The sequence below is a fragment of the Odocoileus virginianus genome, chromosome 4 (assembly GCF_023699985.2).
Source record: "Odocoileus virginianus isolate 20LAN1187 ecotype Illinois chromosome 4, Ovbor_1.2, whole genome shotgun sequence".
NCBI classification, from domain to species: domain Eukaryota; kingdom Metazoa; phylum Chordata; class Mammalia; order Artiodactyla; family Cervidae; genus Odocoileus; species Odocoileus virginianus.
Genome location: NC_069677.1, coordinates 69,055,145 through 69,071,876, shown reverse-complemented (window position 1 = coordinate 69,071,876; position 16,732 = coordinate 69,055,145). Strand labels below are relative to the sequence as shown.

General features: G+C 39.8%; 1 protein-coding gene across 8 annotated transcripts in view; it reads left to right on the top strand.

Moving 5' to 3' along the window:
* ARMC8 (armadillo repeat containing 8) overlaps positions 1-16,732 on the top strand; it is a 103,188-nt gene that overhangs the window by 69,507 nt on the left and 16,949 nt on the right. For all 8 annotated transcript variants that reach the window (XR_011487353.1, XM_070466692.1, XM_020911649.2 and 5 more), the window contains 5 exons: positions 6,746-6,828; positions 7,139-7,220; positions 10,917-11,003; positions 13,287-13,379; positions 15,683-15,832. Coding sequence is in view for 7 of the 8 variants with exons in the window: in XM_070466692.1 (XP_070322793.1) it covers positions 6,746-6,828; positions 7,139-7,220; positions 10,917-11,003; positions 13,287-13,379; positions 15,683-15,832 (495 nt within the window). In the remaining variant the exon portion in view is untranslated. The remainder of the gene's footprint in view (positions 1-6,745; positions 6,829-7,138; positions 7,221-10,916; positions 11,004-13,286; positions 13,380-15,682; positions 15,833-16,732) is intronic.

The following is a 16,732-nucleotide window of genomic DNA, read 5'->3' as shown; positions in this document are numbered from 1 at the left end:
TTGTTTTTGTCTTGTTTTTAGCTCTGTGACCCTTCAGTTCTTCAGTTTTCTGAGAAAGAGGTGGTTTATGACTTGGCCACAGCTAAGTTATAGATCCACTAGAGCTCATGGAGGGCTGGGGAATTCCCTTTTAAGCCAAGGCCACATAGGATTGCGAAGAGTCTGAAACGACTGAGCGACTTTCACTTTCACCTTTAACTTGGTAATATTCCCATGTATGCCATGTACCTCTGCCTTAGGATAACCTGGGCTCTACATTTTCCCCATGACCCTCTAGGCTGACCCCTTCTCTCCCCCAGGCCATAGGGATCTCCTGTCCCAAAACAGGGACCTCACATGCTATTCCAGTAGATGTTCATCTGCCCCTGCAAGAGCTCCAATGTCAGAGACAGAAAGCTTACCAAAAGCATGTAGTGATGAAGACACGAGCAGAGGGTACATAGAACCTAGCCCACTGACCTCAAATGTGGTCAGTTTAGCGTACAGCATTTTTTATATGCCTTAATTCTGTAGTTAAATGTACAAACCAGTCCCGTTGAAGAGCAGGGAAAGAGAGATGACTCCATTCTGAGGATTCAGTCCATTACTAATATTCCTCCTGGCTAGACGCAATGTCTGTGTTTCTCTCTCTTAGAGCGGATTCAATAAGCTGTGCCACAGGGCATATTTGCTGAGCTATGGTGAGGAATCTCCAAGAATCATGAGGCAGAACAACTTCAGACCCCACTTGGCATTGCTTTTATACCTGGAAAGACCTAAAGATCCTTTGCAGGGACTAGGACTTGGCTGTCCATCATTATCAACTCTACAGCACAGTACTAGGGTCGTTGAAAGACACCTTGGAGAATGTGTTTTATTGTATTTGGCTTTCCAACCCCACATCTGAGAAGCTATCCAGTGCTCTGTTAGACCTTCACGTGGGTCAGAGAGCTACTATGGCAGTGGCCACTGCCAACTCCTTCTAAGGTGACCTGAAAATTGTTTCTCTGGATTTGATTCCAAACTTTTTCCTACCTCCGAGAAGCAACAGTTAGACCCGTACATGGAACAACAGACTGGTTCCAAATTGGGAAAGGAGTACATCAAGGCTGTATATTGTCACCCTGCTTATTTAACTTATACGCAGAGTACATCATGAGAAACACTGGACTGGATGAAGCCCAAGCTGGAATCGAGACTGCTGGGAGAAATATCAATAACCTCAAATATATAGATGACACCACCCTTATGGCAGAAAGTGAAGAATTAAAGAGCCTCTTGATGAAAGTGAAAGAGGAGAGTGAAAAAGCTAGTTTAAAGCTCAACATTCAAAACACAAAGATCATGGCATCCGGTCCCATCACTTCATGGCAAATAGATGGGGACACAATGGAAACAGTGAAAGACTTTATTTTCTTGGGCTCCAAAATCAGTGCAGATGGTGACTGCAGCCGTGAAATTAAAAGACGCTTACTCTTTGGAAGAAAAGCTATGACCAACCTAGGCAGCATATAGCTATAGCTTTTTAAAGCAGAGATATTACTTTGCCAATGAAGGTCCATCTAGTCAAAGCTATGGTTTTTCCAGTAATCATGTATGGATGTGAGAGTTGGACTATAAAGAAAGCTGAGCACTGAAGAATTGTGGCTTTTGAATTGTGCTGTTGGAGAAGACTCTTGAGAGTCCCTCGGACAGCAAGGAAATACAACCCATCAATCCTAAAGGAGATGAGTCGTGAATATTCATTGGAAGGACTGATGCTGAAGTTGAAACTCCAATACTTTGGCCACCTGATGTGAAGAACTAACTCACTGGAAAAGACCTTGATGCTGGGAGGCGAAGGAGACGACAGAGGTTGAGATGGTTGCATGCTATCACCGACTCAATGGACATGAGTTTGAGCAAGCTCTGGGAGTTGGTGATGGATAGGGAATCCTGGTGTGCTGCAGTCCATGGGGTCGCAGAGTCGGACACGACTGAGCAACTGAACTGAATCATACTTTAACTCTCGTTTTGGTCAGTGTGTTCACCACAGTGCTCCTTTTACCCCTGCACAGATGTCTCAGTATGCTCAAGGCTACAGTTGAAGTTAGATCCTGTTTCTCATTCATGTAGCCTTTCAGGGCACTCTTTTGGGTTTGAAATCTAGATTCATTCACCTTCTGACTTTGCATCATTTTTACCCACTTGCTCCCCGACTGATACCTTAATGGAAAAGGTAGATCAGACACTTAAGTAGTGTGCTTTCTGGAACCCTAGCAGGATTCCACTATGATGAATTTAGTTACAAATCTGGGCTTCCTACTGCAGACATGTTGATAGACTATGACCAATAGTCTGAAGGGAATGTACTTCCAGATAGTTCTACTACTTTATATCCTAAATCAGGAGTGAGGTTTTCCATCTACCATAGTTCCCCTCTATCCCTGAAGCGTCAGCCACCACACCCCCAGAAAACTTGAAAGAAAGTTCAAAGCTCCACTCTGTGTTTCACTGACTGACCACTAGCACAGTTCTCCAGTGTTCTCTGGTCTGAGCCAGAACATTTTCTTCTCGAATTAATGTCCACTTCCCAGTTGATAATAGAACTCCCATTCTTGAGAATGGGCATTTTTCCTACTTACCTTTTGTACTTATATCATTCTGTTTGCCTTAGCCCCGTGACTTGTGTCATTCCTAAAGTGCTCTTACTGACATAGATTCAAGTGCCGTAGCACTCATTAAATAGTTGATTGCACTTGCTTATTCAACACTGTAAGTTTATTGGGAACAAGGGCCCTCTCTCCCCCATCACTGTATCTTCAAGTTTTAAAACCATGCCTATCACTCAGGGGGCACACAGATATTTGCTGAATAGGTAAATGTGGGCATGTAAATAGGAGCTCTGTCCTGTTTGCCCTTCGTTGCCTGCTCCCTGATTTTGTCCCCCTGTCCTGCACTATCTCTGGTCTCTTCTAACCAACCTGGCTCCCCATGTCATTTCTGAACATCATGGCAGTTTTGCCCAGGTAGACTTACATGATTTTTATTTCCTTGACTGCAAAGAATTGGAGGTAAGATAATTATTGCTATATCCCCTTGTTTTACTGAAGGCCCAGAGAGGTCAAGCGAGTTGCTCACACGCAGGAATGGATCTGTATGTCTACATAATTGCTACACCTGTCCTGTGCCTTGGCAGATTTACATCTTTGGTGGGATGCGGCTAGTAAATGTTGTCCAGGAGCCTCTCACAAGTCTGTATTTACTGTGCCCAGGTTTCTTAAGCATCAGAGCCAGTCTAATAGTATTTCTCAGTTCTTGGAGCGTAATCAGGTGTCCCTGCCCCTGCGCCTTCCCTAGCCCTCAACACTTTATTTTCTGGTAATGTGATTACACTCAATACAGGGAACTGTTTCTCCCAAGTTATCCCTTCTTATTCTTAAGTAGGAATTATTTCCCAAGTCATGGAGAAGGAGCTTTCAGACTTCTGCATCTAGCTATTCAGTGCCCGAGACTTTTGCCCCAACTTTTAATTTCCTTCCCGTGCCAAAGGTCCTGGTTTGGTCTTGCCTTTCTCAAGAACAATGGCTAGTGCTTGATTGAAGGAACCTGTCAGTCAAGCAGTCTTTGACATTTGCTGTACCACAGAAGATTAGATAACTTGAGAAAGACTAATCCCAAAGAAATAGTAATAAGGTCCTAACAAGTTTATTGGAGTGAGATTAGTAAGAGAATGAATAAAAGGTGTAGAGTGCAAAATCACTTGATTGGGTGTTCAGTAAGAGATGGAGTCAGAATTAACAAACGTAGTGCCTGGGTGATCAGGAGAATAATAACACCCTTAACAGAGTGACAGACAGACAGACATGGAGAAAGAGCACATTTAGGAGGGAAGATAAACTCAGCATGGGACATAATGGGTTAGACTTCATGGAACTTAAGTTTGCATTGAGCAGGCAGTTGGGAATATGAAGCTAGAGTTTGGGAAAAAGAAGTATCCATAGCGAGCTGATTTCAAAGTCACAACCTTTTCATTTATGTAGAGTGAGGATGAACCGAGCTTTGGGATGCATGTCCATTTAAGGAAGGGAAGGGGTGAAAGGTCTAAAGTTTGGGCGCTTATGTCTTTTAAATAGAAGTGGGAATGGGAAGTGGGGCAGACTGAGGAAGAGGACTCAGTGGGGTAGGGCAGAGTAAAGATTCAAGAAGAGGAGTGGAGAAGCAAGAAGGGCTTTGAGCCGGAAGTACCCAGCCTCAACAGGAGTGAAGAAAAGTATGGAGACATGTTAATGAGAAGAGGGAAGTTGAGGCAACTTGTGTCCCAGAAAGAAAGCAGTGTCCCTGGAGAATGAGGTGGGCGCAGAGGGACTGAGGGTGTGAGGGAGATAAGAAGTCCTAGAAGGAGGAGATAAACATCATGAGAAAAATGGTGTCTCCTGCAGCGGAGTGCGAGACTCGTGGGCCCACAGTGAGCAGGGTGGCATGCCCTGGGACCAGGCAGGCAGGGTTGGTGGTTTTTCTATTCTAATATCAGCAGGGTTTTGTTTTTTGTTTTTTTAAATTGGAGGAAAATTGCTTTACAGCGTTGTGTTAGTTTCTGCCATACAACAAGAAGAATCGGCCGTGCATAAGTCGCCTCCCTCCTGAGCCTCTCTCTCCTCCCCGCATTCCACCCCCTCAGTCATCACATAGTGCCAGACTGGGGTCCCTGTGCTATACAGCAGCTTCCCACTCGTTACCTGTTTTACACATAATAGAACATACATGTCAATGTTACTTTTCCCATTCGTCCCACCCGCTCCTTTCCTCGCTGGGTCCGCAAGTCTATTCTCTATATCTGTATCTCCGTTGCTTCCCTGCAAATAGTTTTCATCAGTACCATTTTTCTAGATTCCATATTTATGTGTTAATATACAATATTTGTTTTTGTCTTTCTGACTTACTTCACTCTGTATAACAGGCTCTAGGTTCATCCACCTCACTACCACAGACTCAGATGTATTCCTGTTTATGGCTGAGTAATATTCCATTGTATATATGTACCATATCTTCTTTATCCATTCATCTTTCTGTGAACATCTAGGTTGCTTCCCTGTCCTAGCTATTGTAAATAGTCAGCATTTTGGGATTTGAAGCAGGACTGAGTGGTGGGAGACAGTGGAAAGGAGTCTACCGTATGGAGTATCTGAGCATGACATCCAGGTCAAAGAGAAGATATATGAGGGTCAGGTTGATCAGTAACAGTGAGAAGGGTGGTGTTCAGGGGCTGGAGATGACAGTGAGGACAGAGGGTGGATGTGCACAAAGGTAAGGATGAGATGAGATTTGGTCTAGGGTGAGAAATAGATCAACATGTAAGTTTTCATCAACCACTTTGGAACCTGCAAATCATTGCTTTTTTTCCCTTTTTTTCTTTTTTAAATGAGTATTCCTCCTGCCCTACGACTGCAGTGTGGTTGCCTGTTTTTAATAGTTGATGGTCTCTCTCCCAGGCACCGTCCGTTTCAATTCTGTTTTCTTCTCTTCCCGTTTGGCTTGAACATTCTGAGATTTCCCATCCTCTCCTGTTCTGAGGTCAGGCTTCTAACGCCTCTCGTCTTAGTCTAGGTCAGTGACCCTCAACCTCGCTGCACACTGGACTCTAACTGAGGAGCTTTTTAAAAACATACGAGTGCCTGGCCCAGCACAGAGAATCTGATTTAATTGGCCTGGGAATTTGTTAAACTCCACAGGTGATCTTTGTACATGTTTCCCCAACCAGGTGTTCTCCCGGGTGAAAATAATGACTCCAGTTGTGTTGCCCGCACTAGGAGCTACCTGATGAGCCCAGACCCACCCCTTCTCTAACCATGGCAGTACTACAAGTGTGGCTGCTCATGAGGACTCCAGAGTCTGATGCCTGGATTCCTATCTCAGCTCTGTGATCCTAGGCAAACTCTGAATTATCTGGACTCCTCAATTTCCTAATGTGCTGATGATGGGGAATAATAATGCCTACAAAAGGCTAAATTCTCAGCATGTAACATACTTATTAGCACAATGCCTGCCACATAGAAGTGCTCAACATATATTAGTTGTTTTTGTTAATATTTGTGTTGTGATTGCATTAGCTCTTTTTCTACTATGCTGTTTTTCCATAGGACCACATAAATTAATTTCTTCCACATACTATTTTGTGCCTCTACATTGTTCCTTGATGGAAAATCATAGGCTGTCTTTTTTCTAAATTTAAAAAATAATAAAGCTTCATGACTGTGATGATTACAAGTAGCAGGACTTGTGTTACAATGAAAGTTGGCAAAGATTACTTTTCTAAATGTTTAGCTTAGTTTCAGTTTGCTTGGTAAGAGAGTGGCCACAGGGTGGCTCTGTCAAAAACCCGCAGATTTCTTAAAGACTGAGTGTGGACTATGATTTTTCGAGAAACTCACTCTGGCAGGAACCTGCCCAATGGTAGTTCAGTTATATCTTGCTTTTTCTCAAAACAATTTATGCAACACCATCACAGTATTTTTCACATGTAATTATTGTTTTAAGTGTCTTTAAAAATAAAGAAAACATAATCTGCCCCTTACGCCTACCATTCTGCCTGGCAGTTCCTTGGTGGGGTAGTCCCACCTTTCTGATCAGCTGTCTGCCCCCACTGCAAAGTGATTGTTCCAGAGGCCAAAACTCTTGCTAAAAACAACATTAAACGTAAAATGGACATTAACATACTTGCATTTACAAGCGGTGAAATTTGTCATCTTCGTGTTGTTATTTATGCAGCATTAACCTTTTTCTCCAGATCATTGAGACTGAAAATATGATGGACCGAATTGTGACTGGCTTGTCTGAGTCTAGTGTCAAGGTGCGGTTAGCTGCCGTCAGGTATGAGCTTTAAATGGCCTGAATAAAAATCCTTTGCCATGTGTTTAACCTGTTTCCTTTCCGGACCTTCACCGAGTAAGCACAGAATCCAAATGTTACTTGACAGTATTCTCAGGTGAATTCATACAGTGTGTAACACTATTTAACAAAGAAGTTAGCTTGAAAAGCCCATGAAGTCCTGAAGTAGTTGAATTAACGATATGTGTAGATAAACTTGAAATGTATTTAGTAATTGTGGAATGCCCAGCAGTGTGTTTTAAAAGGAAAAGTTTTGGCTTCTTGTGAAGCTAATTTTGATTATTCTTTGTAGATGTTTGCACAGTTTATCTAGATCTGTGCAGCAGCTTCGAACCAGTTTCCAGGATCATGCTGTGTGGAAACCTTTAATGAAGGTAAGAAAACATCAAGTCCACACCTATTCCCGCAGAGCCATTAGTGGGCGAGGTAGCTGACAGCTCTCCCTGATCTAGGAGTGTGTCTGATTTTTATGTTAAAGCGTTGTGAACATTTATCTCCTCAGATCTGATGTTCTCAGCCTCTTTAGAACATGCGGACTGTGTTTCTGAGGTCAGCATCTCATGTGTGACAAAGGAAGTAGGCAGCTGGCTTTCTTCCATTAAATAAAACTTCAGTTACTCATTGATCTCCCTTTGTGACTAGTATTACACTTTAGACTTATATCCAGAGTCATCTTTGTGATTTTTAGTTATAAAAAAGAAAGGAATCAGCCATTTACAGATATAACCTGTTCTTATTCTTTTGGCACTCCCTTAATATTTTTTAAAAGTTGTTACTTCCTGCCTCTCCACTCCAGAAAGACTTCTTTGTTCAGACCTAATGGTCTTTCCTTTGAGGGTACACACACACAAAAGGATGGTATAGGTCAAAGAATTTTCTGAATTGAGACTTAGAATATGCATCAGGTTTCTGCTAATAATGTTATTTCTCATACATTACAGAACGACAGGTCACTGTGGTCTCAGTATCTTTTTTCTTTTTTTTTTAAAGCAACTGTATACTTTGCGTTTGATCTGCGGATTTTTTTTGTCTAAGTTTTTGGCTTTTTGTTTTGCTTTTTAGTACCTACTGTGAAAGCCTCTGGGCACAGTAAGTCTACCAAAAATTTGTACTCCAGAGCTCTTGCCCTCAGCTTAAAACCTCGGTTACAGTAGAGGCTTCTGTGTGGTAGACTTAGTCAGAATAGCTGGGGGAGGCTTCTGTCAGATTATAAAGTGACTTTGAAGGCAGAAGGAAGGCAGGAGGATTTCCTCAAGAGGAACAGCCTGAAGAGCAGGAGCATTACACGTGGTGTGTGAGGGAGGACTGAGCTCGCCTTCAGGACTGTGGTGGAGGGTGCACAGTGGGCACCAGCTGGAAGGGTTGGACCAGTGCTCTCCCCAGGAAAGGGATTTTACTGTTGCCACTCTTTCTTGTTCTTAGATTGCACCTTTTTTGTAGCAACTTAACCTTAGTTTATTGATTCTGTCCATTCAAGATTTTTTTTAAAGTGCTTTCCTATTTCCCAAAATAACTTCTAGATATTTTCTCTGGAGCCATTTTCTGATTGCTTAGCTCAGTACCCCTCTATCATATGAATCAGAAATGGAGCAACATGTGGTTTCTGACTAGTTCTGCCTGGGCACAATTTGGGTGAGCAGTCTAAAAGGATTTGTGCACTTGGGTACATGTGGGTGTAATTACCATCAAATTATTACTGTGTTGCACATTTAAAGTATAGTATTAAAAGCCTGAAAGTAAATGAATGATTTATTTCAGGTACTTTTAGGTTTTTCTTAGTTCAGAGATTGCTTGCATGTCTATTGATTCTTTTCCCCCTTTTTCTTGTCTGTGTTTTTACGTGTTGATTAGCCAACTATAGGAGAGTAGGCATTCAATTTTAACTAAAACTTTCATTTGTGGATTATTTTTTGTTCTTTTTTTGGTGAAATTCTGTTTGGTCAGTGTTGGATGTCAGCTTCTAAATTTCATGTGTTATATCTGATACTGTACTGAGTAAATGCTTTCAAGAATTTCTTGAATTTTTCTAGCATCCCTTCTGTTTTATCATTTAGTGTTATCTAATTTGAGAATAAAACTTGGTAAAAGCACATGAATCTCTGTAAAACAAATAATATTTTTTAAAATGAATCATAAAAGTAAAGCAACTTTGTAAAACAAGTAGTAACTATTTACTAATGGTTCTTTTAAAAAAAATACACATTTTGAAAGTCATTTTTTTTTCTTAACAAGGCACAGAATGTCCCCTCCTCCTAAAATACACTACCCTGCATTCATATTATTGTAAATTCCTGAACACATAGACCAGAAACAAAGCAACTTTTTAAAGCCTTGTTTGGCACTCACTTATTTCAACCAATGATTCTAAGTAGTATAATTTTGGAAAATCATTATTTCTCTTAATTCATAAGCATTCTTTGAGTGCCTACTTTGTGCGGTGCCTCTTAGGCCTGGATAAATTAAACTATAGATATTATTATAGATTATTTTTTCAAAAAGCTTTAGTTTGTAAGTAGGAAAGGAGATTGGCAGGGCTGCACAAAGAATTTGAGTAGTGGACGGTAATACGGGCCCTAAGAAAGGTCACAGACAGTAGCAGTGGACACTCAGGAAGATAGAATGACTTCTTTTTGGAAGGGTTTCAGGAAGGCTTCTGGAATAAGATGACCTTAAAGCATGGATAGAGATGTAGGAAGGACATGACAAGGGAAGGGAAGGGTGAACAGGGTCTTAGGGTAGATTATGGCGAACACAGAGATTGGCCAGCATAGTATATGAGATTTGATCTTTATCATCCAGCTAACAATTCACAGGAGAGTTAAAACACAGTATTTTAGGAGAATTGCTTTGATTTTGTAATTCTTGTTTGTTCTTAACATGGGAACTTCAGACTTGATTTAGCTGCAGAGAGCAGATAATCATTTAACTCTCTGAATTTTTTTTTTAATGATCCATTTCCATTTTGTGTAACTAGAACTCCTAGGATTCCTTTTGGGGTCATAAGCCTGATCCTGGTCTGATTCCAAGTGCAAAGGATTTCTTTGAAGTGCTGCTTATGAAGCCTTCTCTCTTTGAATCTAGAAGGAAGGGGTTCTGATAATAGCTAATGGCAATTAACCTTTGTCATCATGCTGTGTTGTCTTCTCTAAGTTCAGCAAGAGTCCATGATAGTTTGCTGTATAACTTGTATGAGTCTGATATTGTGCCTGGTAGCAATTATGGCAAGGAGTTACCTTTTTTAAAACCTTACTTATGTATAGCCATTACTGTGTGATAGTTACTGCTCTAAAATCCTTTTATGTATTAATTTTCGTACAAATCCCTGAAGCAGACTCTGTTATTATCCCATTTTACAGGCAAGAAGTTCATAAACTTATTAAGTAATTGAACTGAAATTTGCACTCAGGCATTCTGTGTTCTCATTTCCATGCTATGCCACTTCCCTTATTATTCAGCAAATGACATTTAATCTTAAATATTCCCATCCAGGAAGTGTTGTTTTCTTCAATGTGAGGTCTCAGAGAGGTTAGGAAATGTGCTTAAGTTCACACGTCTGGTAACTGGAGGAGTGACGGTTGGAGCCAGGACTACGTGACTCCAGTCCTGAGGACCAATCCTTCACCTTGCTCTTCCTGTGTCATAGTTTGATCCATCCACATTGCTGTTCAGACAGGTCCTTCCAGAAGCAATGGAAAGGCTCAGGCCCTCGGGCAGTTCTGTGGTTTCATAAGTGCCTGATGTGGTAGAATCAATTGGATTAACTTGCCTCAGAGCAGTTCTCTGGTCTTCTAACTTTTTACATAGAGCACCCCATCCCTGACTCGTGTCTGTCTCCTTTTCCGTGTAGCGGTGAGCTGTAGTTCTCTAGCAAGACAGACCTGAGGGCCTCAGTCAGTCATAATGACACCACTAGGCAAAGTCTCACTCAGTCAGTGTCAAGTGGATCTTTCCTCTCTCTCCAAGATGAGAAATCAGATCAAAAGATAAATTGTTTTTGTTTTCATTTATTCTAATGATTTCACCTGCATGATTGCAAACTATTAATAGTATCCTTTTTTTTAATTCCGTAGGTTTTACAAAATGCACCAGATGAAATCCTAGTAGTAGCATCATCCATGCTATGTAATCTTCTTCTTGAATTTTCTCCAAGCAAAGAGGTTAGTGTTGATTTTCTCTTCCTAGATGACTTCTGCCCAGTCTAGAGCTTAGTTAAATAATTTTCACAGTAGTTGACATTAAAATTTGAGGATTGGGGTTTAAAACTACTTCTGAATTGTTTGGATGTTGGATGTTGAGGGGGGATTAAATTAATTTTAAAATATAGTTGTCATTCCCTGTTATCCCTTCTCTGCCTGGCATATACAGTTTATTTTAAAGATATTATAGCTTATAGTCATTCTGAACTATCTAAAATTGTAAATGTAGAAAATAATTACACAAGTCATAGACTATTTCCAAATTATATTTATTAAAGAATAAATTAAGACCCAATTTTGTAAACCGAGATTACGTATCATTGTAAGGAGATAACTGCTGGCCCTGAAAAGTAATCTTTTTTTTTTAAAAGCTTTATTTTGAAAAGTAATCTTTTCAATGTTAATGGTACTTACTTAGGGAGGGTTTACATTTGGGATTTTTTTCCCCCCTTATATGCATTTTATAAATTGTTTGTGCATGCATTGTTTTTATGATAGAGAAAATGGAAATAAAAAGTGGAAATCAGCTTTAATAAAGGGACGAGGTTACCTGATAGAATTAGTTTTACAGTGTTGCAGCAATATCTCTGGCCTGCCTAATCATGAACTAAGTTTGGACACCATCCGTTATTAAGTGCATTTAGTGTCCCATTTTGGTGAATTTCTTTCCTGCACTGTAATACTTCAGGCTTTGGACCGGTATTTAGGAAGACATTAGTAATGAGGTGGCGGTTCAGAGACCATCATTCAGCAAGTAGAAATCTTGGGACAAATTGGGAGAGACTGGTAGTTGTTCTGAAGGAAGGAGAGGCAGGATAGGACACCAGAGCACCTGTCTCTGCTGAGGATGATGTGGTTGCAGTCAGTGTGATGCTTTTAATCATCCTGAACAGCTACCTTCAGAATATTTAGGGTCTAGCTAGAAAGGAAGGTAGATGGGCTCTGGGGTAGAGTCATTAATATGATTGATTTTTTAGTATTAAAAATAAACTAGATTCTTAACTGGAAGGGAAGGAAATAGTATAAGCATTAATTGGGCTAGTTGACACAATTGGAATATGGACTATAGTTTCAATAAAGGTACTGTTTTACTGTCAGTTTCTTTGAATTTGGTAACTGTTCTGTGGTTATCTAAGAGAATATCCTTGTTATTAGGACATACTCATTGAAGTATTCAGGGTAAAGTGGCATGATGTTTTCATTCTACTTTTAAATGGTTCAGAAAAAGGATAAATAATGTGGATATGGGTGTATAGAATGAGAGACATAATGATAAAACAAATATGGCAACATGTTAAAGATAGGTGAGTCTGGGAAAAGAATATATGGAAGTTCCTTAAATTGGTCTTGCTACCTTGTAAGTTTAAACTTATTTTAAAATAAAAAGGTTTTTAAAACTGTACAGTTTGTACTAGTAAAATGTATCTTTCTTCAAAAATGTCATCTTGAAAGGCACTGACCTTTGTCTTAGTATGCAAGTCTGAATTGCTTAAGACATTTCTAGAACCCACTTCAAAAATAGACCTTTTAAGCGTTCGTTGGTGATGGTAAATCAGTCCTCTAAGATTTGAATTTTTTAGAAACTATCAAAACCTATTATCAGCCAAGTATCATAAATAAAGCAAATTGTCAGACTAATACATGCTATTTTAGGTATTTTAATACCTAAAATATTTGGCTTAATATTTATACCTGTACTTGACTATAAAAGTACAAGACTATTTTGCTTGTATGATTGATAGGTAGTCCCGAAAGTAGTTTCAAAAGCTGAATTCTGCAGCACATTGATGAATAAGAGTAACAGTTTGGAAAGAAGTTAGTTCTGTTCTAAACCAGCCATGTCACTTCGTAGTCACAGTTTGTGAAGAACACTGGGACACATGCTGCACAGAGCAGGGAGTGGCTGTCTCAGAGGAGGGTGGGGAGAGTGTGGAACTAGGTAACGGATCATAAGGGCAAGAGTGAATGTACACAGAAGTAGGATATCTCCTGAGTCTTTCAGGACTACAGGAAAAAAGACAACAGGCTTTACTTTGGCTTTTGGATCTGTGAGAGAGTCATTGTCCCTACGCTTGCCCTTCTCAAGGTGATTTTTTGTGGCCATCGCTCCCTGCCTTGTGAAGTTTGCTTGGAATTGGTAAGAGGAGGAAAGAAATCATAGGCAGAGTGCCAGGCTGTGTGTATTATATACACTTCATTTACAAACCTGACTTTAAAACTGTTTTTTCTCCTTTCCAATCACAGCCAATTTTAGAGTCAGGAGCTGTAGAGCTACTTTGTGGACTAACCCAAAGTGAAAATCCTGCTTTACGAGTGAATGGAATTTGGGCTTTAATGGTATGTTTCACAAAGAGGAGAAAGCAGTTACTGAAGTTAAAACTGAAGAATGTGTTATTTGAAATGTCTGAAATTTTCTTTTTTAAAAATCTTAACTCTTTTGGCTCAATTTTCTAAAGACTTAGGACCTAAAAGATTTCATTCACCTTTCAGATTCGAATATAAGCAAGTTGCTTGGTCACTGTGTTCCTTGGTTCTGCTATTTATTAAGAAAAGTAGAATTTTGGGGGAAAAGTTTTCCTCATCATGAACTCATTGATATCTGTGTAGAGCTACATACTTTACAGGGTGGTTTTGTGTCTCCTTTAAAATGTCTTGGTGAAGTAAGCTAGAGAATACGTATTTTACAGATGATAAAACTAAGCACAGAGTGGTTGAACAACTTGCCCAAGGTAACAGAGTTAGGGTATACATGCTTAATAATTTCTTAGCAGTTTCTAGTGAATAACTTGTAATAATCTGAATTCTAAAGCTGTGTAACTATGAAGTCAGAAAACCATTTTTCCTTAAAATTTTTTAAAATAAAATCTATTGAAATTGAAAATAAAGCATAATTCTACATGAATTTTTAAAACATAATTATAGCAGTTATAATTCAATCCATTATTCCAGAAACTAAGCTAAGAGTTTATACTTGCTATCTGTAATTTTTATTTACGTTGTATTGGTATAGATCCACCTTGCAATTGGGAAAATGGAATTTAGAGGGCCTCACAGCTAATACATGCTAGAAATGGGTTCTGGGCCTGTCCCCGGCTTGTGTTCATCCTCTGGTACTGTGCTGTGTTTGCTGTCTTTTTACCCAAATTTTGGAATGGAAATAATCATCTTTCAGGAAAGCACTGAGTGTATCAGATTCATTTATTTTTCTTCTTAACAGCTTTTGGACTTTCTCTTTCTTGAAACTCTTTCCCAGGAATTTTTTTCCCCCTCACTTTGTACTCAGCCTCCTTTTCAAGCTTTTCTCAGGAGACATTCCCCCAAGTTTCATTTCCCAGTTTCCACTTTCCTTTACACTATAGTTTCAGGGTCTTCATCTACTCTCATGGTTTCAGCTCCCCTCACAGAAGAGGTTGCTTTGGAATATGCATATCCAGAAATAATTGTTCCCTGTTTCCCAGGTCGTCACTTCAGTGGCTAACGGGACTTCATTTGAGGGCTCTGTAACAAGTACAGTTTTAATGCTGAAAACTAAACTTACCCCAGTCTTCAAATTCATATTAACTGTCTTATTCTCATCAATCTCCTTATTACCAGCTGTTATGTTCTCATTCGCAGAATATAAAACCTTGGAATTCTCTTTGGCCTGGGTTTCTTGACACCCAACCCAGTACTCTTTTTGCTCTGACATGCTGCCTGTATTTGGAATTTCATCTTTCATATGTCTTAGATCCTTAATTTTAAAAAGTTCCTGGAGGGCAATAACCACATATTATAGTATAAGTCTGTAGTTTACAAGAGATTTTTAAACCAGAAGTTGACTTATGAATTATTTGGAATTTGCCTTTTTTTTTTTTTTTAATCCCTTCAGACATGTTGTTATAGTTTCAGGTTAAGCTAGGGTAAGCTATAATATGTCCAGAAAGGAGAAAAAAGAGCAAAGGCCATCTGGGGCTGCTGGTCTTGGGTACATCTCCACCCCCGAGAACCTCCTGCATGGTATGGCCAACTGTAACAGCACTAACAGAGAACTGTGAATGCAGTAGGTAGTTTGTGCCAGTAAAGTTAACAAAACCCAGTTTATTTTCATGCATAATAGAGGAGTAGCTTTAAGTGTTTCTCAAAGTACTTGTCACAGTATAGTTGTTAGAAGTCATTTCGTTATTGAAATGCACAGAAAGCAACTTGATAGCCAGAAGGGTATTCTTGAAAATAATAACCAAGCTCATAGATACAGAGAACAGATTGGTGGTTCCAGAGGTGAGGGAGGGGATGGGAGAAATGGGTGAACTGGTTCTTTTTTTTTTTTTGTACTTTAAATAAATTGAACTAAATAAATGAAATTTAAAAAATTATAATAGTAGATTTTGTTATTTATTTGAGAAATCTTAAGACATGAAAATGCCATGTCAGAAAGTGGTCATATTTCTCATTGAGGAGTATGTATAGGAGTGACAGTTAACTTTTCTCTTGACAGACAGAATTATATGTGATTAACAGGAATTAGAAAAATAATGTGGCTTATCCTTAAGGATGTTCTGCAGATTCTGTTTATACTTCAAAAATTATGAAAATTACTATTAAAATATAATTTAATAAAGCAAATGTAGATGTGATTCTTGAAACTTCTTTAATCTTTCCAGAATATGGCATTTCAGGCTGAACAAAAAATAAAAGCAGATATTTTGCGAAGCTTGAGTACTGAACAGCTCTTCCGATTATTATCAGATTCAGACTTGAATGTGCTGATGAAGACATTGGGACTTCTTAGAAACCTACTCTCTACTCGCCCTGTAAGTAAAATCACCCCAGTTTCCAGATTAACTAGCCTGGCATATACATTACAGAGCACTGCCCTGCCTCTCTGCTCCCATCAACATCTGCCCAGAAGTTATGATCCAAGGATTGCCCCTTGCCAGAGAAGCCAGGAGTTGATATTTAGACCCGTCACCTTCCTAGGTGTTCTGGAGCTGCTTCACCATGTGGCTTCCAATCCTGCACTGCCTGTCCTGTCTCCCTCTTGGTCCTACGTGCTGGATGGGAGCCTGCCTTTGTTGCTTTATTCTGACTTGGTTTGCCGGCCAGAATGAGTTTTCTCATCTGCCTAAATCACTTATCTCTGGGGCCTGAGCTGCTGTCCCTTGAGAGACTACCCAGTGCCATCTCCTTGCCCACATTGACTGGACTGACCTCTAGAGGTGTCAGCATAGAGAGCGGTGGGCACATGTCAGAGCCGGAGAGGCTGAGCCTTGTTGTGGGGTCTTTCTTGCTGTTCTCTATAATGTTCCCTAAGCAGCAGGGTCAGTGGCCTTCAGGCAAATAAAGAAACATGGGTGGTTCCCTTCTGTGTGCATCACTTGTGTTCTGAGTCCTTTCTGTACATTTGTGCCCCAAAAGAGTATTAGTAAAGCTACACCATATTTTCCAGGTCCCTGGCTTCTCCCCTTCCCCCATCCATTTTTTAGCTTCTTTTCTATTTAGTATCTTTGGGCTCAAGAATCTTCAGTGATTGCAGTTCTATATTTTGTCAGGCCAGGTCTCTGCTATCTTCATCTTGAAGTCATCAACAGCAAAAATTGAAGGCAAAATACAGCTTCACAACATAATATAGGCACACCTTGGAGATACTGCTGGTTTTGGTTTCCAGACCACTGCAATAAAACAAGTCACAAGAATTTTTTTTTATTTCCCAG